Raw genomic sequence first — 23,593 nt, 5'->3', positions numbered from 1 at the left:
ATGGATTTTAGAGTGCAGACCCTCCGTCTGAGTACTTGACCACAGTATACAACACATTATTTAGTAATGGATAGTGCAGAGAGATTTCAAAGAAAAGAGATACACACACAAATACACACAGAGGACACACTGCGTGTAATGAGTTTCCTCTGCTGAATATCCATATTGACATCCACATAGAAAAATAAGCCTGGCAAAATTGCTTTCTAAGTGCACTAGCTGGATTGTTGCATATGCAGCAGGAGCAAGTGGGGTGAAATCACAAAAGATCACAAAAGCAAGTACAATGAAAAATAAACACTAAAAACAAAAAAGGGCTTTACACAATAAATATAGATACTGTACATTGGAATTATTATACGTTTGTGTGCAGTGTAAATATGCATCTTCTGACCTCTAATGTAAGAGGAAGAACCTAAAAGAGGGAGTGAAATACATGATTTATACATGGCCATACACATGGCTTGAAAATAGATTAAAATAATAAGATTTCCTTGGGGACTAAAACCCAACAGATTCTTATAAATTAGGTTCTACCAAAACATAGTTAGCCACCAAAACTATTAATGTGTTAAAAACAGCTTTGTTGTACAATTGGGGAATCAGGAGAAATCATTTCATGAAAAAGGAAAATTAAATTCAACCACTGATTTAAAATGAGAATGTTTTAATAACCTAATAATTAGGCCTGTATGGAACCATCTTATTATAACATTATAACAAGTATTTTATTTAAACGTTTGAACATAAAACCATACTAAACTCAGAGTTCACAACAGTATGTAACTGGTGCCCGTAGTGAACCTGAAGGGAGGTTGTGGTTAAGTAAAAGTGTGCAAGTGCGCGCTTTTGAATTCAGATCCTTTCAAGCATTCATATGGAAGAGCGTGCCGTAAATGGGCACAAAATGCAGTAAAATCCCTCGGTACATTATTACCCCCTTCCTTTACGGACAACGAATGGGTAAACTGATATAAATGTTAAAGTAATTAAATAAAGTGAATAACTAACAGTTAAGAGAATTTGTAATTGTGTATAACTACGAATTATGTTAAAAGATTTAACCCGGGGTGGACGAAATTAGAAACAAACACTAGCTAATAGTATTAGCTGGCTGACGTCCACTTACCTTAAAATAGTTTTCGCGTTTAAGAAGAATAATCTGGGATTATGAACTCAATGGAATAAATAAAAGCCTTCGGTCTGTTCGGTGAGAAGATGGGTTGCTGTTCAATAGGTTAATAAACAAACGGTTTACTATTATTAATATACTAAAGTAATAACGAAAAATAAACTAAGAACTAAATGAAGTCGCGATGTCTTCAACTAGCTGCTGAACAGAAACTGCACTACCGCACATTTTATTGTTATCTGTACAGTTAAAAACGAACATTTGAGTAACTGTCTGCATGAACTCTGACCTTTTACGGCCATGTCGGTGACCCGTTGAATTCGAATGATTATTCAATGATAAATTAGTGAAATCAGAGCGATTAAACAGAATAATTTAAATAGACTATTATACTATCACATTATGTGGACTGTATTAATTTTAATTAGTGTTCTAAATAAAATATTTTAAGCATATTTTAGCAAATTTACTTTAATTACATGTGAGAACCAGTTTTGTTCATCACTCCAAACGAACTCAATGCAGTTTTTTACAGTCCTCCTTGAGACACATCTAAAGGATACACAGATACATCAATCATTTATCTACGTTCTCAAATATATATGAATCTGTTTTAATGGATCTCTATCCAGGTCCACTTGGTGACCTTTTTAACGGAAGGACCCAAGTGGACCGCAATGGTGCTTTAACAAACACTGCCATCTAGAGGTCGTCTGCTGGAACGAACGCTGCTAGACTCGACACATCAGTAAAGATCACTAAATGATAATGAAAACATACATTTATTGTCTTTCTGACATCTCACAAGGATCCTGGTATCACAAAATATTAATGATGTAACTACACATAAAATACAGAGAAGCCAAGGATTTATTACAGGACTCATTATGAGCAGGGTGGAGCTATTTTAATGTAAAGATGGATTGAGCGGACGAAAAAAGTGTTTCTTAAAACGTGATGTTCACAGTGCCATAAGAAAGCAGGTTGGCACATGGTCTATTCTTTTGAGTACTGCTGTTGAGGTTATATTTTAGTAGCTTTACTTGAAATGTTAGATGTTTAAAATGGCATAAAACTAAACAAACAATTTTCCCTTTACAAAAACAATTAAATGATTAAAATGACACAATTGCAAAGCTTTTCCCTTAAAGTTAAATTTGCGTTTCAGAAACCGACCAATATCAAAGGGATTTACTGCTACGGTACTTTTCGACGAGCATTGACGGGACCAGAACAGCAGCTGGGTCATGAAAAGGCTGAAGTAGCAGGTTAGCCTGGCGCTCGCAGGAGTAGCAAACACGTAAAAACAAAACGTAACAGCGCCATTTCGTAGCTGAACTTTGACCTCTGTGACAAGGGTAGCGGGGATCAATCGAAGGTCATTTCACAGTCTTTTTTTATATATATAAATAGGCATTATTTGACAATTTTAATTAACCACACAGTCTTAATGATTTTTTACAGTACTTAATTTAGCTTAGCTGAGTTATCCTTATCATTGATTCTTATTTTTGGTCATCTTTTTATCCACTGTCCATCAAATTCAGGTGGGTGAAAGTCATTTTCTCCCATTCAATTGAAATGCTGACCCAAAAATACAAAGTCCTTTTTTTAAAGTGTAGACAGTCTGAAACTGGGCGAATACTGAGACCAGGTTTGTCGTCCGTAAACGATTTTGAGGCAAAAAAATAAAAATAAAGCACATCCTTTTCTGAAACCTTTGCTACTCACCACACGAGAAAAAAAAAAATCCTTTAAGATTTTCCTTTGCACGTGCACGGCAGGTGGAGGATGATCGCTTTAACCCATCACCTTATTGTGGGGGAGGGACATGAGCAGCATCCGGGGTTTCTACACTTCAGCACTCCGGACAGCTCCACAACCTCGGCCCTGACAATCTGAGCCCGGAGTGCAAAATGCTTGATGCCACTTTCTCTCCAATGCCACCTTATGCCAATCTTGAGACACAAGCATGTACACGGTACATGGGGGGGGGGGCTTTCAGGCGTAATTCAGAGAGAAGCAGAAAGAAGGAAGCACTCTCGGCAGAGGTTGAATTTCTATTTAAATTCCAGATATCTTAAAAAGAAGAGGGGACATCAAATCAAAACTGGCCTCCCGCTCCCTCAAAGTGGCGCTCTGAACAGCATCAAAGGGAGGCGGAGAGGTCTCGTTTCAGTCCGAGCCCCCAGAGACGCCGCAAACGCTTTTCTGTGATACTCCCATTTCTTCTACAAAGAACAGTGAGCCGGGTCCCACGGAGGCAGTGAGTGGAGCACAGTATTTTCTTTGGAACAAACAGCACTGCAGTGCATCTGCTAATAGAGCCGGGCTCCCAGAGGGAAGCTCAATATAGGACACTTTTCCTCTTCCTCCACTTGAGCTATTAATACACCCAAACAAAAGAAAAGAGGCTTAATGAGGCAGCAACAGGGAACTCATGCGAGCTAAGTTAGACAAGAGCTTTGTAGTGTTTAGCTCTAAGGATTCCAGCTTTTCATACACCAATGGACCACTTTGCTATTTTTGGCTGATGCCATGAGAGTAAAAGTACACTATGTACTTTGTCTGATGCCCTATTGTGCATCACGTTGACAAATCTAGCGGGGGGGGGGGTACTGAAATGACAAAAGCATTAAAACAGCAAAAACGGATGCATAGTTTAAAGCATTATAGTCTGCTAGGTATGAATGTCATAGATACTATAAAATATCTAGGAAGTAGCCCACTGCGCTGTTGCTAAAGGATAAGCTACAAACTCATTCACCAGCTGGACAAAATAAACAGAAAACAAAGCAAATCTTTGCATATTTGCATGAAAATAAACATCTCATGCAGTTTAGAGCAGCTACCTTAAAGTTAATGCTTTGGTTCAGAGTGCTTTAAAAGGAAGAAGATGAGAGTGTATTTATACGCACAGTAGTCCGAGGAGTTTTAGCCCAATTGAGCAGGAGATGCTGATTCTAAGCAGCCCCACACAACAAACACTGGTAAATTTGTAGATACGAAGAGGATACAGAAACTATTTTCATAGAAACAGACATGAGAAAAGACATGAGTAATTTTCCTTAAGCCAGCGTTGTAGAAGTGGAAAATGATGATGATCAGGTGACTGAAAAAGGCTTCGTCGTTTCGTAAAACAGCTAAACTTTAACTTCCAAACTGGGGATATTCACATGTGCAAGTAAACAAGCCTACAATAAATCAATACATTTGCAGGAGTAAAAGCCCATCAAGTAAGAGACGAAGAGCAGGTTGGCGTCGAGCCCTGGAGACGATCAGATCTGCCTCTCAGCGCGAGAGCGGTCACACAGTGCAAAGATCATGTCGGGCGTGCGACTAGAGGTTTTCATAAAGGGTTGAGATTTGAATTTTGGCACCTACGTTTCATGGTTTTAAATACTCCGATCTGTTTGAACTGCCACCCTTGACCCTTTCACCTTTTCTCCATCGGGATATTCTGCTCTGTCCAATGGCTTCCAAATTGTTGCAGCAACCTCAAAGACCTCAAAGCAGATCCATTACTGGACTGACTATCATTAAATGAAGAAACAGAGCCAGGCTGAGGATCAACCTGCACCACTGCTGAGCTGAGAAATAGTCTTACTTGTGATTACTTCAGAGGCAAAAAACTCTCTCAAGTTGCTTTTCTTTATGGGATCACATCCCCTTGGGCAGCACATCTCCCCAGACAACTATAAAACCACAAATCAACAGTTCTTGAAAAACATGTTCAGACGTCTCCTTACTAAAACTAGGGACTTTCTGGACATCTGGACGCCGTAAGGTCCAGTCCCAGACTTCAGCACTCATAAATATTTGTCTAAATCCAAAGGACTTCAGTTATACAACATTAACTGCTTCGTAGCCATTAAAGAGTAGCTAATCTCTGCTTATAATAAACTTACAACATCTACATCTAGAAATGTAAAGACAACTACCAGAGCACGTGAATGCAATCTTTAGATTCAGGAACAACACATAAACAAGTGGTCTTTGTCAGTTCTAAAGACTCACTCTAGCTAAGCTTTCTCTTCAGCTCAAACTGAATAAATAAGTTAACAATATAGCTTATCTTAAATTAAATTCAGTCTGTAAAATTCACATATAAATTCCCCCAAAGAGAGAAGTGGACCCACGTAACGCTGCTTCTCTCGCTTTGACAAAACTGAAAAGCTTCTGGGGTGTAAACACTGCGACTTTCCCTTTAAAACAGCTGGACGCACAGACACAGACGGGCAAAAGGACATCACGAGACACAAGTTGTCTCTCCAGTGTCTGTCTGGATGCAGGGCAGGAGGACAGCCCTTTTCATTTTGGACACAAGTAGCAACTACATCCTGGTTCCCTGATTGATATGGTCTGTTTTTGAAGTGACAGACAGACACAGACAGACAGACAGACAGACAGGGAGAGGGGAGGAGCTATTGCTAGTGATGATTGATTGATACTGAGGTGACGGCTGCTGCTCCTACTGCATGCTTGTTTTCTGGAGACATGCTGATGTCCATGCAATTGAGCCAGAGGCAAAGAGTCGCCAGGGGCGGAGAGGAAGAGGAAAGAGCCGTCTTTACGCTGGTCCGCGTCGGGAAAACATCCCCATCTCTCCTTTCCTCTCACTGTCCTGAGAAGTCGAAAGCTGGATGTGGCGGGTCGTGCTCGGAATCCGTCCCAACCGCCAGCGGGGTGTTGATGGGCGTGCCGGCTGGCGTGCTGATGGGGGGCTGCAGGGCGGCCTCAGCTGCTGCAAAGGTCTTCTCCTGAGACTGGGAGGAGGACGAAGAAGAGTGGGTGCTCTCGCTGGAGCTGCTGCGGGTCTCTGTGCTGGTACTGGTCTTCTTCATCTTTCTTCTCTTTGCCAGCGGGGCCTTGTCCACCGTCTGCAGCCGGAAACCTTCACGCTTACATTTGTTAAATGCCTGGAACCAAAATAATGCATTTTTATTCAAACGCACTATATGATGAAATATATTGTTAAGATCTAACCAACATGCAGATTGCCGTTTCATACATTAAAGGTAGCTTTGACGCAAGTGTGGACGGAGGCGGTCGACGAGCCGAGGATATCTGGGGTCATGAGGGGGTTGGATGACAGCTGGCTGTCGTCCTGCAGCCAGGCGTTGTAACGCAGGCCGCACATCTTAATCCTCTTGTTTGGGTCCACCGTCAGCAGCTCTGCAGGAACAAGATGCGGATCATTACCATTGGAACTCTGAATAGGGCGCTCAGGGTGGAGGAAGAGCGATTTCAAGTTTCATTTCACATATAAACCGATGTGAATCATAATAAACAATATGTCTGACTCCAAAACAGATTTGTTTCAGAAAGAAGGCGCCATTTCAACCCTCACCCTGTATGAGGTCTTTGGCCTGCTGCGACACATTTCTCCAGGCCTCTCCTTCAAATGAGAAGTCGCCCTGTTTGATTTTCTTCATGATTTCTTCAGCACTGGTGTGGGTCAGGCTCTTCCCCTGACACTGAAAAGGCACCTGGCCAGACAGCATGGTGTACTGCAGATGTAAAAACAACAGACACACATTCCTGTTATTTACAATGAGCTGGAGGACCATGGCGGTGAACAGAGGCACAATGGTCGACATTTTCCTTTTATCATGATGCCCGTTGTTGAACCAGCACTGAAGAGAAGCGCGGCCTGTGTTTGGCTTGGTGTAAAGGATACTCTCACCTTGGCCTGGTTGTATCTGGCTTCAGATTTCTCATTAGAATGATAGTAGCTGGAAATGGCCCTTTTGGCAGTGCATCCGCAGCGCTCTCACCACCCCCCTCCCTCCCTGTGTTGTCTCACTTTGCTTCCAGGGAATTGTGCACAGCTTGTCAGTAACCATTTCATCAAAGGCACACTACTTTAATGTCCCCCAGGGGGCGATGTTGTAAACAGGGCTGGCATAAGGAAACCCGCGTTCTGTGCAGATTATTGGCCAAGTACGGAAATCTCGGTGCTCCCTCTGTGGCTTCTTCATGTCCCCTCTGCCTCTCTATTTCATTTTCCTCTGCTCAGCAGAAAAAGGTTGAATTACGATGACATTTCCGCTGTCAGGAAGCAACATCTCAGATGAGTGCCGCCTTAACCGGCGCTGAGAGCTCTGGTCGCTCTTCACTGAGTGGTGGGATTTAAACTGTGTCAGCTTACCACAGGATGCTGAGAATGGTAGCGTGGAGCACACAATGGAGATGCCAAGGAGTTGGAACAGAGAGTTTATCCATTTTAATGTCAAACTTGAGAGTATGGTTTTGATTTAGGAAACAAAACACATTTTCATTGGATAAAACAGTTACATTTTACAGATTCTTCGTCACCCGTTCAATGTTTGGTCTTCAGTATCAGACTGAACGTGACTGCGATGCCCCACAAGTACTCACCAGAATGACCCCCAGACTCCACAGGTCACAGGACTCGTCGTAGCCATCGTATTTGAGTATCTCTGGTGCGGCGTACTGCAGCGTGAAGCAGGGAGTCTTCAAAAGCTGATTGTCTGGTGGTTTGAGGCGAGCGAAGCCGAAATCTATGATTTTTATCTCGGAGTTCTCGCTCTCGTCTGTAAAGAGCAGGTTCTGTGGATCGAGACAAGACAGCAATCATTTCTTTCTGCAGTGCAAAGCTGGTCCACTTTAGCGCTCGCTAAATTGTGCATCGAAACTGTTCGGACCGGGTACTTTACACACACCCTCGCTGGTCAAATAATGTTTCTTCTGCTCTGCAGAAAATTGCAGAGTCAAATTGACGTGAATATGACAGAGTAGACATTTGAGTTCCTATTTGTGTGAATAGCAGAGACACAAACTGTACTCTGTGATTTGAGGAAGTACTCCTGCTGAGTGTACATGTAATACCTCCGGTTTAAGGTCTCTGTGTACGACGCCGACATCATGCATGTGACTGACGGCCGACACCAGCTTTCGCATGATGCGGCTGGCCTCCGTTTCGCTGAAATGTTGCTTCCTGCGAATCCTCTCCAGCAGTTCTCCTCCCCCGAGCAGCTCCAGAACCAGATATGTGTGAAGCTACGGCAAGTACACACGTTTACAGAACATAGTTCAATTCCCTCATTTCTCTCCAGGTTTTATTCTCAATATACATTTGGTGCAAACAAAACAGATATTAGTTGTTTGCTGATCAAATCATAATTACATCAGGCTACAGGGGGGCAGTTCGGGGGAGAAATGAAATAGCATGCCTGAGCTACACTCAAACATCTCATTAGTGCAGGATCTGTGAAACAAAAGCTGGACTGGGCTGATCTGGGTCACAGGTCTCTGAGGTACAGTAATAACCCCGCCGAGCTCATCAGACTAAAGTGGCGCTCTTTGATTTGAAGAGTCAGTGCTAATGAACCTGCGAGCAGTCAGCCACACTTTCCCCATAACCAAGCTGATGCTTGAAACACACTTGTGCCGCACATGCAGCATCGTTAGCGACGCAAATAAAAGAAAAAGCCAGATGTTTGTTCAGCTGAGGTTTAAAAAAAAAAAGGAGAGTTACAGTACAGGAGAAGTCAGCGAGAGACGACATTAATTTGTCCCCTTCCAGTTCCAGATCATATCCAGGTTATGTTTTCCTGCAGGCACCGTCACCCTCACCTGATCGTGGAAGATTTCATGTAACTTGACGATGTTGGGGTGGCCGTCACAGAGCTTCAGGGCAGCGATTTCCCGCTGAGTCTGTGCCTCCATCCTGCAGCATGGCAACAGACAGAGGGTGTCACGGACATTCAACATAAATGCAATCGCTTCAAATGTTTTTGGTTCATCACAGAGCCGTCTAACATAGCCTGTACCTCTTGCTGACAATTTTAACGGCGTATTTCTCCCCGGTCTTCTTGTGTGTGCAACGTCTGCAGATGGAGAAGCTTCCTTCTCCCAGAACATTGTCCCTCAGGTCCATCTCATAACTCATATAGAAAGGCGAGTCCTGTAGAAGGGAACAGGAAGTGACAATTATCCCCCCCTCAAACAAGATGCTTTAGTCAATTTAAATGTATTTTTGGAAAAGTATTTAGTCCCGATAAATGTGCAGTGGAGCTCGGATTCACCCCACTGAAGCTCCCATTTTCAATAGCGTGTAATTATTAAAAGCATATAAGTAAAGAAAACAAAGTTCTGAGTACTTATTAAAACATCATTTACCATTACAGCATTAGTTGATTAACGAACCAGCGCTAGAGACGGCAGCACGCAAAGTTAATGCACTGCAACCATCTCTAAAAGCTTTTTTCCTTGTCAATACAGGTGAACCCACGAAGAAAATTAAACAAAATGACTCATGTCTGGAAATGGAATCAGAGTGCAGTCGAACTAGTGCAACAGGAAAAATAATGAGTGGAGGGGGGAGGAACGGCCTCCCGTCTTTGACAACAGGCATTAGCTGAAGAGTGCTGGTACCAGGGAATCCAAGTCCATTCATCCTACCTTCATCATGGCACTGCGGGCCACCGCAGCAGACCCGGGCTTGTCTGACCCAGCGCACAGCTCCACTGGGTCGTCCATCACCACGTTTCTCTTGAACAGGATCGAGGGGGCCATAAAGGAATAGCCCTGCACACACAAACACACAAAGTGTTAAACAGAGAAAACGACAGTTGATAGCACTGACACATGGTGAGTATTTCTACGGAAACTTTATTTCCTTCAATTATTCCATGTTTAGCTGGGAGTGACGGAGCCTGTCCAGCTGTTCCCATTGTTGAACCTGTCATTGTGCTGCTCTGCCTGCTTAATTCCAGCTGTGGGGAACCCAAAGCCCATTAATCTCTCTTTCCTCACACAGCTGCGTGTGGTATGCCGTGACAACCGTGGATGGACGGAAGGATGGATGCCGAATGAATGAGATGCCCCTAATTGCCGGCCTTGAATATTTGATTGCTCTGCTGTGAAATTACGTCTTGGCGCTCTTAATGCAATTTTAATTTTGTTTTGTAAGGCACTGCGGGAGAGCAAGTGCACGGTTTAAAATTGGGATTGCTGTCGTTATCTCAAAGATTGCTGGGCTTGCAAATTATAAAGACTGCAAAATCTCAGACTAAGTGAATGGCAGCTGAGAGCAAAAAAAAAAAAAAAAAAAGACGAGATGAAGTTGGCAATCAAAGACTGGAGGCGTAACCGAGACAGACGTGGCGAAGCTCTCAGAGTGTAACCTTTTATTCCATGAGAGAAGCCCGTTAATGGATCTATTGATCTGGCGGGCTCAAGGATCCAGAAGGCAATCAGAGTTGAAATTTCATGCAATACATCAGACAGCCATCAGCTGGCACGGAGCTGCGGGCCATATTACAGTTCAAAGCTACATCAAAAATACTCATTCACATCTGTTTCTTCAATAAGAGCCGCATATGGCAGCAATTACATCAATAAAAAGACCCTTTAGTCAATTGGAAGACAAGTGCCCACAGATAAACTCGTGTTGACTTACAGCAAGCTTTTTAGGACAGTCAAAACTTCACTTGATGACTCGAGTGTGTCAAATATAGCAGCAGACAAAAGCAGACTAATGCCATTTTCCATGCCTGCGACCGTGTCCCACACGGACGACCGCACAAAAGCCGTCCTGTGCAATGACCTGAGGGGGGCAGAAAGCGGCGTGCTCGCGCGCGGACAACAAAATCCCGCATCAGCGCAAACCTGCACGCCCTCCCACCTGAAAGATGCGGTCGCAGTTCTGAGGCAGCGCTGCAGGAGAGTAGGTCGGGTCCATCTCCGTGAACTCTTCGGCAAAGTTGCTGACGTCCAGCTCGTCCCGGATCACAGGCTTGAAGGGGGCGGGCACCTTCTTAGCTGCCAGGTCCTCCCAGTTGATTTTCTAAAATGAGAAGGACCCGGCAAGGTTCTTATTAACTGGGTCGGCACCGTGGGATCTGTTTCAAGCAGACAGCCGGATCCACCTGGTAGAACGGGCGTTTCTTCACATTCTCCGCTCCATTGGGACCCGAGCCTAGTCTTTTCTTTGGATCTTTGACGAGGAGCCGCTGGATGATGTCTTTGGCCAGCGGCCCCAAATCTTTGGGGAAAGGAGGATCTTTTTTTAAAATTCTCCTGTGATGTGTGAGACAGATAAGGTCAGAGGTCATAGGAAGTGAACAATGCTAAAGACGGTCTGGGAGGATCCTCACTTCGCGATGTCCGTGTGCGAGTTGTTGTCTCCGTCCACAGTGAAGGGCGACCCGCCAGTCAGTAGCTCGTACATCAGAACGCCGAGGCTCCACCAGTCCACTGCCTGGAACACAAAAGAGCACCATCAACGGACTGAAAGAAGGCATTCCAAGTTCCTAAGATAGTACAACACAAATGACCTTGTCGTGTCCCGACTCGCCCCCTTCCACAATTTCTGGAGCCATGTATTCAATCGTGCCACAGACAGAAAACGCCCTCTCCACCTGTTGCAGACAAAACCTTGAGAGTTAATGTCTTAAAGCTCAGCAGATGAGATCTGGAGCAGAAAAGGAAGTGCGATCACCTGATCAAACTCTTTACTCAGGCCAAAGTCGGTCAGAACTATATGACCGCTTGAATCCAGGAGAATGTTCTCCAGCTTTAGGTCCCGATAGACAACCCCGAGCTGCAAAATGAAATGATGTCAAACGTGTCGCAGAAGGAGGAAAAAAGTGAGCTTGATGAAAGCAGGTGTGCTCATTACCTTGTGGAGGTGCTCCAGTGCCAACACAATCTCTCCACTGTACAAGGCTACTTCCTGCTCCTTAAAACGCACCCTTTGCACCAAATGTGTGAAGAGCTCTCCACCGTTCACATAATCTATAACGGGACAATACCATGTTTGAACCAACAGTAACTTCAGCTTTTCTTCCCAATAGACTCTTCACTCTTTATTAATTCAGCAGGTGAGCAGACAATCATTAACCTGGAACTACAGCCTGGAAACAACAGAAAAGGGGTAATCTGCGGTGCATGGAAGGCGGTTTCGTGTGAGACGTCCTAACCGAGAATGAGGTGCAGCTTGGTATCCGTCTGGAAGGCATAGTGAAGTGTGACGAGGAATGGGGACTGGCGGATGTGCTCCAGCACTTGCCTCTCAGTGCGCGTGTGCTCAGCGGTCTTTGCCTTCTGCACAATCGTGGCCTTTTTCAAAACCTTCATGGCGTACAGCTTCCCCGCGTCGTGGCCACTCACCTTCCTCACCAGGAACACCTTTCCGTATGCTGAGGTTTGAAACAAGCAGAGGTCAAAGGTCAGTGTGCAGTGGAACGGATCGGGTCGTATCAGAGTCACCGCAGATTAAAACAGAATTCTTTACCTCCTGTTCCAAGCACCTTTAGGAGCTCAAAGTTTTCAATGCCAACCCGCTCTACATGACCTGTCAGATTGGCTGGAATTTAAAACAAATATATTACTAGAGCATCATAAAAACATTCAACAACAACAAAAAAAAAACAGTGCATATGCAGACATGAATGGATCTTTAATACTAATTTAGTCAGAGCAGACTGAGTCTGGAAGTAGTCTGGAAAAGTGGGAATGCAGGTCTATGTCCCGGGCTCTGACAGCCAGGGCTGTGTGCAGCTGCATGAGAAACCCCCACCTATCAAATTTAGTGTGGACTTATTGGAGACAACTCTCTGGAGAATTAGTGCGACCTACAAGCCTTCCTCTCACGATGCTAAAAGAAGAGCCTGAGCTGGGTCACACACCAGCCGAAGTGGCTCACTTTTTGGTGCAAAGATATGATATTACACCATGTTTGCAACATGTGTTGTGACACCAGGGGCGGCTGGTGTGTAGTGTTTCAATAAAGGGGAGGTTGGGAGTCCAAGCATCGATGATCCAACTAATTAAACAAAACTTAACTCAAACAAGGAAATGTTGAAATGAGCGATTAGTGAAAAAGTGACTCTAGCTCAAAATAGCTGTCACTCAAAAAGGGATCCAGCCTTTCAACGGCCTCCGCGGGATGATCGGAGGATCAGCCGAGGCCGGGCCCCTGCACATCCTGACATTTATCCAATGACCGGCGGGTTTCAGTGAAAAATAAACGATGTATTCCCATTAACACGAGGGGAGGCAGTTCGGACTCATCTATGGACGCCTCGGGAATGTCGGAGAAGGTTAATCAACTTCGAGGTGATTGCAGTCTAACACAATTATACATATTTGACCATTTAATTTTTGAGATTCGAGGGGAACCTGAGCTTCCAGTGCAGTCTTAGAGGAATCACCGCCGGTACACAATCTCCCTCCGACAGTTTGCTAGAGATGACCTCCCACCTCACAACTATGTTCTCCTAATGCTGACAGTTTCAACACAATTATCTACCCACAACTTCCCAAATAAACTAAACAGACTAAACATAAATTCACTGCACAGGAAATACAGAAGCCAACAGTTTTACTTTACACAACACCACTGATGGTATAGCGGGTGCAGCTTTGGTCACACTGTTTTCCTACTTTGATCTATTTAACCAGAAAAAGACCATGCAAGATTGCCTTTTCTCAGTCCAAGATAATGCTGGCTGCAAATGCACACAAACATGGTACAATGACCAACAACAGGGTGTTATGGTGCAACAAAAGTCTTGGGTGATGTTAGCACACAGGCAGTAGCTCCTCGTGTCTTTCCAAATCAGTATCGTACTGTAGCTGACTGAGCAGAGCACACTTTAATTGTGCACACTCATCGTAGTGAATGCATTCCTTCTGTCTTGCACTCTGGAAACAGGCTAGTGAGCAATTAAAATGGTTGATTTCATCCTTTCACCGCTTCTCCTGTTACACATTACGAGGAACGCTGCAACTATGAGGCGCACGGGGTGCATACACTGCATACACAACAAACACTGCTCTCCATAGCTGAGGGCAGGGATTCGAGTTGCGTAACCCCCCCCCCCCCCGTGTCAAGCTCCCCCTGTCATGGCTAAGTCTGATTTCTATGTTTATTAATAGACTAACAGAGGTGTCCAACCAGATGATGCTTCAGTGTTACACAAGTGGAGGCGCTTGAGTCTTCAGGGAGGAAATGTCAAAAATAAATAGGCTGATTGTGCATGCCACAATTATCCTCACCAACAAACGCCCTGCAAAACTGCAGGAAACTGACTTGATCACTCACACCTGGTTTGTTTTAACTCCAAAATTGCCATTAAAAGTGAATTTCCCGGGAACTGTGTAACACTGGTGACTTTTTATGCAAGGGGATGCCGTCTGTCATCCCCTCTTTAAGACTGAGGCTAGATGAATGCAGCAGCTAGAAATGTAGGGTGAAATGCAACCCTAATACCACTACCATCTAGCCTGACTGCATATTTAGGGCAGGGCAGCAAACGGACTGCAGCACAGTCATGTTGCAACACCAGAGCAGCAGCGAGGCACAATTTCAACAAGCCTGCGCACTGATTCCGCAGAATTAAGATGTTCGACGTCGGAAATATCTTAATTTTGGGAGCTGTAGCAGTTGGTAAATATAAAGCCAGACTTCCTGTTGAGCCTTCAAAGCCGAGGTGCTGCTGCTGGGCATCGACAAGGCGATCGCGGTTTTACCTCAGGAATGGTGATTCGTCGTGGTGTTTACATGAAGTCCCTGGCCTAATTATAAGTAAATACACATTTAGTGCTGATGGACCGTACTCCTCGGTGACATGCGGAATGAAATCAAGCTAACGTTTGACAGCTCCGCAGTAATGCTGCCCGTCCGCTATGCAGAAGTTATCTCGATCAGCTAACAACAAGAACACTTGATCATTTCATTGCCATTCATTTCTTGCCTTGACAGTCTGCGGACTTTATCATTATCTCCTACGTTCTCAGCGACTCACCTAAGCTAATGTTATTAAGTCGCAGCTGGCTAACGTTACCAATTTTGTTAGGTAACATGAGTTTGCGTGACTTGGCAGTGGCCTCGCAGGTAATAAGAACAGCCGGGGAACGGTCGCCTTTCTCTGCCATTTTTGGAGCCGAGTAACGTGAAGGTTGGTGTTCGTGCTAACTCCATATGCCCACTGACAGTGACACTTGGCTCCCGGGCTAGCCTGCTAAGCGCTAACCTCTCTCCAAGACACGTGTCTTTTATAGATGGCTTGGTGATAAAGACGACAGGGTGAACTTTTGACAATTGACTGTCAACTTACCATTTTTCAGTTCATGCTTCACAGTAAAGAGGTCACCTTCTCTGGAAGATCCCTCCATCGGGGATGGCATCGTAAAGTCGGGCTCCGGTAATGTTTCAAGATGCTTTTCAGGCAAGATTACGCTCGCCTCGCACGCCAGTTTGAAGCACGGACATGGAGAAAACGAAATAACGAACGAATGTTATAAAACGCCTTGTTGTTAGGCTACAAATTAAAGCGATTTAACCGAGGAAGGTTACAGCTGAACGTGGCGGCAAACAAACCCGGAGGAACCCTGGCTGTTCCATCCAGAACACGAACGCTGCCACTACCTTCGCAACTAGACAGTCCCTCGTCGCTGATTGGTGTTGCTATGCAGGAATCAGCCCTCTGATTGGCTGATTTCCCTCAGTGAGTCATGATCCCACCTCCCAGAAAAAACTGACTGACTGGCGCTGCCTTCAATGTCCATCGTATAAACCCCAGTCAAATGTCAGGCTAAAATGTAATTAATACATTATTGAGCGCGGATATGGCGTTAAATGTGATATGATGTAGGATAAATATTAATTATAAAGTAATGGAGTTCTTAAATGTGTGTATTGCTACTTCAGTAATGTAAACAGAGTTTAATTTTGCTTCATATTATATTTTGCTAACCTATAATCTATAGCCATTATTTTCGATTTGGCATACATATTTAAAGATATTATCAGAAATAGATATAATCGGAAATGATCTCTGCAGTTACAGCATATTTAGCATATGCACCGATCATTAAACTGAGCGCATGTTCTTCATCAGTGGAAATCAATTAGAAACAATTACAACTTTGGATGATGTTTTGGTCGCAACAAATGGCCTGGATCGATTTCCATTCGTCACGGTTTGTAATGTATTCCATTTTGACATAATGATTTCATTTAGGGCAGGAGTATGATGAAATAAGTTCAACTTGTTAAACAAGAGATAAAGAAGGCGAGTAAACATTTGCAACGAGTCGCGTTCTTATTTACCAAGGGACGGGCTTTCTTCGGTTACAGATGCTGCAGTTCACATTTTGCACCACGAGAGGTCTCTTTTGTGCTGTAATTGATACAAGATGTCATGAAGGATTGTTGCAAATGATTTGACTTTCCGAGAATTCTGGATGTAAAATGAGTAAAATGAGCCTGAGAACATGAGCCCTGGTATGAAAACTCTTCACCTCATCCATGGGCTGGAGGTAGAGTGATCATTACCTCAACGAGGTTGTGTGACAGCTGTCTGTCTGCAAAGTAACTCAAAAAGTTATGAACGCACGTTTTAATTAAAATTTAAGGAATTGTTAACAATGGGTCGAAGAAGAACAGATACATTTTTGGTTATGCAAAACATATATAATATTGGCAGAGGCCTTCGCTCTCCAAGCGCTTTTGTTTTGTAATTATTATTATTAAAACATTGATATACAGTATGAAATGTATATGAAATAATTAATGATACTTTAATAGTTGGAGCTGTAGTTGTTCATTTAAGTGTATGGTACGAACACTTTTGCAATGACAACAGTATTTCATATTAGTCCAAAATAAATAAAATGAAAACTTTCCCCAATCATTGGTATCCAGTCCCTTGAACGCCCCGGAAGTACTAAATTTAAGACGCGTTTTGAAGTACATGAATATCTTTGAGACACTGAGATCCTAATTATCTAATCATCTGCAAGGATTACCAGCAAACGGCAATCGGATTTGTTGGTCCGGATTTCAGCAACAACTTTTGCTTAGCATCACGTGTGCCGCGGGAGCTTCACCTCTTAATTTCGTGTCCTGACCCGTGTTTGCAATAAATAAACAAAATAACAAAAGCTTTGTATGAAAACTGGAGGCACAAACCGTGTCGAGTGCATTTGATGTGAACCTGCTTGAATTTTTCACCGTCACAATGAAACAGACGGAGCCCGTGAAGGGTCAAATTGGTAAATATTTTTTTGATCCTGCTTTTGCGTAAAAATAAAACGTACTTTAGTCCAGGCTATTCATGGTGGTGACCGTGAATGCATCAGTACATAATGGATGCGTCCCTAAAGGCTAGAAATATGGAGCCCTGCGAGGGAACACAAACAGAATTTGATGGGAACTTAGGAACTTGGAAGGGTTGAACAAGCGCAAAGGGTGAGGCAGGATAAGTTTATGTAATTATAAGGTTTAATGAAAAGGGACAGGAAAACATGAAGAAAATGAATTCTTCCCTGCTCACAACAACTGTGGGTGGTAAAATAGGACAAACAGAAGAGGTAAAGGTGCTTAATGATGGGAATTTATAAAAGAAGTGGAGAACAAACTGATAAAGCATTCACCTTAAAAGAGACAGGGAATAACAAGATGGACAGAAGGAGGAATAAAGGGGTGATGACAGGATTAGGGTTAGTAATTAGGAAGTTTGGGCCGATTTAATAGCAGTGATCATGTTTGGTAGAAGGGAAAATTGAAGCAAATACCCATGAAGAAATCACAATATGGGTCTAATTGTTCCGAAAGAAAAGTGAGGAAACAATGACTGATGTTTCTGGAGATCTTCTAGAGGATTTAAATGATCACATAATCTCAGGGATAATAAGAGCAGCAAAGGGAGCTATTCCAAGGAATAAAAATAGAATAAATAGGGCACAAGGGGGCGGTAATGCACCTCTGGCTATATTCCACCCGCCTTTAGGAAATAGAAGAAGAAGAAAACGAAGAAGAAGAAGTGGAGGAACAGCGTTGACAGGCAACACTGCCATCTCGGCACCACCGCTAAGTGACCTCCGCTCCCAATGATGGCTGGTGTTCGAGCCCTTGGTGTTCTTTCCAGGTTCACAGCAAGGAGATATACACTCTCCTCAGGTCTGAACTAGTCGTTTTTAAAATGTCAGCATTGAAGGCAAAAGCGACGAATGTAATTTAAAGACTGGGTTAGTTAATTCAAAAGGCAGCCATAATTAGCTTGTTACACTCCCTGTTAGCTCCAAACTATAATAGCTAACGTGCTACATTTAACATATACATGTCTGTATATATTTCGGAACAATCCGATCCTTTGAAAATATATTCGACTAAAGTTTTTTCCTGTGGTTTTCAGTGAATTTAAAATACAGCATTCAAAATTAGCTGGCTGCGGCAGTTAGCAGCTGGCCAACATGCGTGACTTAACTTTATGGGAGCTCCACTACAAAACCGAACTTTTAAATTAAAAGGATTAAATGTTCGCGTGCCTTGTGCTGTATATATAAACTTTAGAAAACAAGTGAAAACGTAACCACTGGTGCAATGCGACGGCTAACTTTGCTCCAGTGTCGCTGTCTTTGAATGGGAGGCGGAGAATCTAGGTGAAGGGTCAAGAGTTCCCCAGTGTGGCTGGTCACGTCTGAGGTCATCCACCAGTATTATGCTTTCAAATGCACCTTCTACAATTCAATAACTGTCTTTGGACGGCAGCGAACTATATAGTTATTACAACGCAATGTAGGGCCGTGCACATTTAAATGTCGGGGTCCTATAAATGCAATCATGCGTCGATTAAATATGTTGTTTTTGTTTTGTAGGCGCTGCTTCTCGCACCTTCTCAGTAGCTTCTTCAATGTTGGGTAATTTCACTTATTTATAGTTATTTATAGTTCATTGTTTAAATTGATCGAATCTGTCCAGTGACATTAATTGTCTTATTGCGTTTCTGCTGTTTAGCCCGAACTCATGTTGACTATGAAGTCAAGGGCGATGTTGCTGTGGTACGAATCAACGACCCCAACTCCAAGGTGTGTATTTGTTGCATTTTATTGGCCATGCAATATCTTTTCTGATATTTGCAAGTGTGCTGTAACCAGGATGCTCATTTCACAGGTCAACACACTGTCAGTCCAAATGCAGAATGAGTTGACAGAAATAATGAATGAAATCTGGGCCAATAATGATGTTAAAAGTGCTGTCCTCATATCTAAAAAGCCAGGATGCTTCATTGCAGGAGCTGACATCAAGTAAGAACTTCTTACCCCATGATACACCGGTGGTGGTGCATGTCTGTTTGAGTGGAAAATAATAGAATCACACATAGTGGAGGCACCTAAATCCTAATGAAACCAAATGTGTGTCCTTCTGCCTCATCAACATTACATTACAGAATTTTGCTGTTAAAGTGAGACTTTGTTTTGTACATTGCATCTTAAGATCTGCTGATTGTCTGAACAAATATTTACTGTCATACACTGGGATAAGCTTAGGTTGGCCTTTGTACTTGTACTTTAAAACTTCTCAGCCTCTACAAACAATTCAGACAAAGACATTTTAATCTTTTTATCTGCCACAGTATGATTCAGGCCTGTGCGGATTCTGAAGAAATCACCAAACTGTCTCAAGAAGGGCAGAAGATGTTCGAGAAGATTGAAAAGTCTCCCAAACCCATTGTTGCTGCCATCAATGGCTCTTGTTTAGGAGGTGGCTTGGAGGTAAAATATCTTCCAGCAACAAGCTACAACATTTGTTGCAATAAATTGGGAATATTAACCGAGAATGTCTTTTTAATCCTTTATTTCTTAGTTTGCCATTGCCTGTCAGTACAGAATTGCAACAAAGAGTAAGAAAACAGTTCTCGGTACTCCTGAAGTGATGCTGGGGCTCCTACCTGGAGCTGGTGGTACCCAAAGACTCCCTAAAATGGTGAGATGATGTAAAGTGTCATCATAGCACAGTGGTTTATACCAGCAGAAAATAATCTGCTTTAAACTGTAATTGGTTTAAGAGCTTGCCGTGCCCCGTCTGAGACCTGCTGCTTACTGTTCTACTGTCTAGTCATGTGCTTAATCAACGTCCTCCGAACAGCTGATTAAATGTTAGCACGTTATCTTGCTCTCAGGTGGGTCTGCCCAGTGCCTTTGACATGATGCTGACGGGAAGAAACATCCGAGCAGATAAAGCCAAAAAGATGGGGCTAGTTAACGAACTTGTAGACCCTCTCGGTAAGTAATTAAGATGAAATGCAGGTCGTTGTGGTATAGAGACATTTTAGATCATGTGTTAAACCAGCCAACGCTTCTTTTTTTCTCCCCCAATATTCTTGCATTTGTAGTGGACTTGGTAGTATTCTGCTGAGGACACAGTTTGATTTATGTATTTATGTAACAGGACCTGGGCTAATGAGTCCTGAGGAAAGAACCATAAACTACCTTGAGGAAGTTGCCATTGAGTGCGCCAGAGGGATTGTCAACAAGAAGATCCCTCTTCGCAAGGAGAAAGGCACAATGCAGAGTAAGAAACAATTTGAAATTCCAGGATTGTTTTCCTTTTTTGGACGTAAAGCCCTCATTACAGAGCTGATACACTTTGTTCCGCAGAAATTCAAGACTACATTATGAGCTACCCAGTGGTACGGAATCAGATCTACAAAACCGTCCAAGGCAAAGTTATGAAGCAGAGCAAGGGACTCTACCCAGCGCCCCTGAAAATAGTTGAAGTAAGTAAAAACTTGAGGATGAAATCACAGATTTGGGTTTGGCTGGTTTGAGGGTTGTTACTCACAGTCTGCTCCTCTGCCTCAGTGTGTAAAGACGGGACTAGAACAAGGCCCCACTGCGGGATACTTGGCTGAGTCTCAGGTCTGGGATCCGGCCTTCACTACGAACCAGTGTAACATTAATTCCCACACATTCTTTACGTATAAACACAGACGCTTTAACTTTTTGCTGTAGAATTTTGGTCACTTGGGAAAAACCCCAGAATCCGCAGCCTTGATTGGCCTTTATCACGGCCAGGTTGCCTGCAAGAAGAACCGCTTTGGAACTCCTCAGAGAGAAGTCAAGTAAGTGTTAAAGAAGATGTTGGATAAGATGTTTGAAATGATGTATTTTATATTGTTGGTACTGTCTGCAAACAGGACCCTGGCCGTCCTGGGAGCAGGTTTGATGGGAGCAGGTATCGCCCAGGTGACGGTGGACAAAGGCGTGAGCACCATCCTGAAGGACACCACTGTTGCTGGGCTCGCCAGAGGACAAGAGCAAGTTTACAAAGGGTGAGGCATCACGCTAAAACCTGTTTTTGGTCTATTAATAACCTATTAATTGATGTCACCTTTTAACCAGACTGAACACCAAGACGAAAAAGAAGAGCATCACTTCGTTTGAGAGGGACTCCATCTTGTCCAACTTGAGGGGCCAGCTAGATTACAATGGCTTCGAAAAGGCTGACATGGTTATCGAAGCTGTGTTTGAAGACATCAACATTAAGCATGCAGTTGTGAAGGAAGTGGAGGCTGTAAGTGGAAAGGATCCCAGTGGGGCAACACTGCAGTCCATTGAGGACAGACGGTGACTTTTATTGGTGACAACTTTGAGCTCTGATGTCACATTTGTCTGCAGGTGATTCCCCCTCACTGCATATTTGCCACCAACACGTCTGCTCTGCCCATTAAGGATATTGCTGCCGCCAGCAAGAGACCAGACAAGGTTTGTTGGACAAGGTTCTTTTTCTGATTAATTTACAAATTTGTTGCAGGAATGCTAAATGTCGTGTTGTGTTTCAGGTGGTTGGAATGCACTACTTCTCTCCAGTGGACAAGATGCAGCTTTTGGAGATCATAAGCACTGAGCAGACATCGAAGGACACCATAGCCTCTGCAGTGGCAGTCGGTCTGAAGCAGGGCAAAGTCATCATTGTAGTTGGAGTGAGCTTTGACAGCTTTTTCCTTTGCTCGGATTTAAGAAAGGAATACAGGGGTGACAACATGGAAACAAAATTTCTGAAATCTTAAAACATTTTAACAGGATGGACCTGGGTTCTACACAACAAGGTGTCTGGCTCCCATGTTGGCTGAAGCAGTGAGAGTTCTTCAGGTATGAAGTGCCGTCTGCTGGTATTTATAGAGCAGGTCAGGGTGACTGGAAGGTTGCCCATAATGCTGTTTCTACGCCCTTGCAGGAAGGAGTCGACCCTAAGAAATTAGATTCTCTCACCACGTCTTTTGGCTTCCCTGTGGGTGCGGCCACGCTTGCTGATGAAGTGGGTATCGACGTGGCTGCCCACGTAGCGGAGGACCTCGGCAAAGCCTTCGGATCCCGCTTTGGCGGTGGAAACGTGGAGGTTCTGAAGACCATGGTGGACCTGGGTTTCAAGGGTACAGACGGCAACGCTGAAGCTTAGTTTGAGGTGTCTGTACATGATTTTTATGGGTGGTTTTATTTTCAATTCATTAGGTCGCAAATCTGGAAAGGGTTGCTACGTTTACCAGCCAGGACTCAAATCCAAAGAGATCAACCCAGAAATTGGAGAGATCCTGGAGAAATACAGGATGACGCCACATCCTACTGTGTACGTTTGCATCCAGCATCCATAAATAAATGCTGAGTATTCAGACACACTATTTAGATGTGTGTGTGTGTCCCAAACAGGTCGTCGGACTCTGATGTGCAGTACAGACTGGTTTCTCGGTTCGTGAATGAGGCCGTGCTGTGCCTGCAGGAAGGCATCCTCAATAACCCGTTGGAAGGGGACATCGGGGCTGTGTTTGGCCTGGGATTCCCCCCCTGCCTTGGAGGTCAGACTTCAAACCGTGGTTGCTCAGAATCTGTCTCATAAAAATAGCACTTAAAAAGCCTTCAGAGATAAAGAGCTCTTCCTTTATTGAGCTGGTGCTTTTTTGTTCAGTGTTGTAGGAGTCTTGGGAGAATCCTGAGAATGGAGCAGTAATAATAAAACTTCCTTCTTCCAGGTCCTTTCCGCTTTGTTGACACATTCGGTGCAGACAAGTTGGTCGAGAAGATGAGGCAGTATGAAGCCGTCTATGGGAACCAGTTCACTCCGTGCCAGCTCCTACTGGACCATGCTAAGGATTCTAGCAAGAAGTTCCACAAGTGACCGATTCACCACGTGCCAGAATCTTTATAACTAAACGCCAGCCTGCCATTTATTTTGTGGGGCAAAAGTGCTGTCGTGGGCTACTTCAGCTGAATTCAACCGTGTTTAATTCTCCTCATTGGGCTGCCAGTCTAGACTATTTCAGAAACTTTAAATTCAAGGTTTCAATCTGTAAAACAGAACAGTAAAGCCTGAAGGATCAGTAAAGTCTATAATAAGCTTACTGCTGAATAAACTGGCAACCGACTGCAAAATCCACCACAAAAAACGGATTATTCTTTTTTGTACCTTACTTTTTTGACTTTGTATAGATAGAACAGCACTTGGAGGATGATTATAGTTTGCAGATGTAAAGAAGATTATGAAAACAAATTAAACTATTTTACACCTGGTGAATTCTTCTGTTCTGATGAATATCTGCCGTTCATGGTCCACTAAGTGTCTTCTTTCTAATGTACATTAGGGGTCTGGTGTGTTCAATTATGTAAAATAAAAGCTTAAATAAAATATGGATTCCAAAACCGCCTCCT

General features: G+C 43.6%; 2 protein-coding genes across 2 annotated transcripts; one reads left to right on the top strand and one right to left on the bottom strand.

Annotated features, from left to right (window-relative positions):
- Positions 1–1,984: 1,984 nt before the first annotated feature.
- On the bottom strand, positions 1,985–15,646 carry rps6ka5 (ribosomal protein S6 kinase, polypeptide 5). Its single transcript, XM_011613983.2, has 17 exons — positions 15,223–15,646; positions 12,396–12,467; positions 12,082–12,300; positions 11,781–11,896; positions 11,601–11,702; positions 11,437–11,520; positions 11,257–11,360; positions 11,029–11,179; positions 10,785–10,946; positions 9,560–9,685; positions 8,929–9,062; positions 8,732–8,825; positions 7,985–8,155; positions 7,514–7,705; positions 6,483–6,642; positions 6,144–6,307; positions 1,985–6,051 (listed from the first exon to the last, which is right to left on the bottom strand). The coding sequence occupies exons 1-17, from the start codon at positions 15,290–15,292 to the stop codon at positions 5,749–5,751; spliced, it is 2,424 nt and encodes an 807-aa protein (XP_011612285.2). The 5' UTR covers positions 15,293–15,646; the 3' UTR covers positions 1,985–5,748.
- A 2,269-nt stretch (positions 15,647–17,915) lies between these two features.
- hadhab (hydroxyacyl-CoA dehydrogenase trifunctional multienzyme complex subunit alpha b) lies at positions 17,916–23,584 on the top strand. Its single transcript, XM_003962251.3, has 20 exons — positions 17,916–18,068; positions 18,767–18,808; positions 18,906–18,976; positions 19,062–19,195; positions 19,525–19,663; positions 19,755–19,874; positions 20,071–20,173; positions 20,340–20,462; positions 20,549–20,667; positions 20,753–20,809; positions 20,903–21,012; positions 21,088–21,222; positions 21,293–21,464; positions 21,569–21,655; positions 21,733–21,873; positions 21,974–22,042; positions 22,128–22,323; positions 22,403–22,517; positions 22,598–22,743; positions 22,918–23,584. Exons 1-20 carry the CDS (start codon positions 17,999–18,001, stop codon positions 23,061–23,063), a joined length of 2,295 nt encoding a protein of 764 aa, XP_003962300.1. The 5' UTR covers positions 17,916–17,998; the 3' UTR covers positions 23,064–23,584.
- Positions 23,585–23,593: the final 9 nt, after the last annotated feature.

Source organism: Takifugu rubripes, chromosome 2 (assembly GCF_901000725.2).
Source record: "Takifugu rubripes chromosome 2, fTakRub1.2, whole genome shotgun sequence".
Classification (NCBI taxonomy): domain Eukaryota; kingdom Metazoa; phylum Chordata; class Actinopteri; order Tetraodontiformes; family Tetraodontidae; genus Takifugu; species Takifugu rubripes.
This window is presented reverse-complemented; position numbering and strand designations above follow the sequence as displayed.

Bases quoted from the DNA above. Each gene is read 5' to 3' on its own strand.
- rps6ka5 (XM_011613983.2), bottom strand. From the start codon at position 15,292: ATGCCATCCCCGATGGAGGGATCTTCCAGAGAAGGTGACCTCTTTACT. The intron at 12,468-15,222 runs GTAAGTTGACAG...TTTAAATTCCAG, and splicing joins GAAGCATGAACTGAAAAATG to CCAATCTGACAGGTCATGTA. The intron at 6,308-6,482 runs GTGAGGGTTGAA...TTGTTCCTGCAG, and splicing joins GGCCAAAGACCTCATACAGG to AGCTGCTGACGGTGGACCCA.
- hadhab (XM_003962251.3), top strand. From the start codon at position 17,999: ATGATGGCTGGTGTTCGAGCCCTTGGTGTTCTTTCCAGGTTCACAGCA. The intron at 20,174-20,339 runs GTAAGTAATTAA...TTTATGTAACAG, and splicing joins CGAACTTGTAGACCCTCTCG to GACCTGGGCTAATGAGTCCT. The intron at 20,668-20,752 runs GTAAGTAAAAAC...CCTCTGCCTCAG, and splicing joins CGCCCCTGAAAATAGTTGAA to TGTGTAAAGACGGGACTAGA.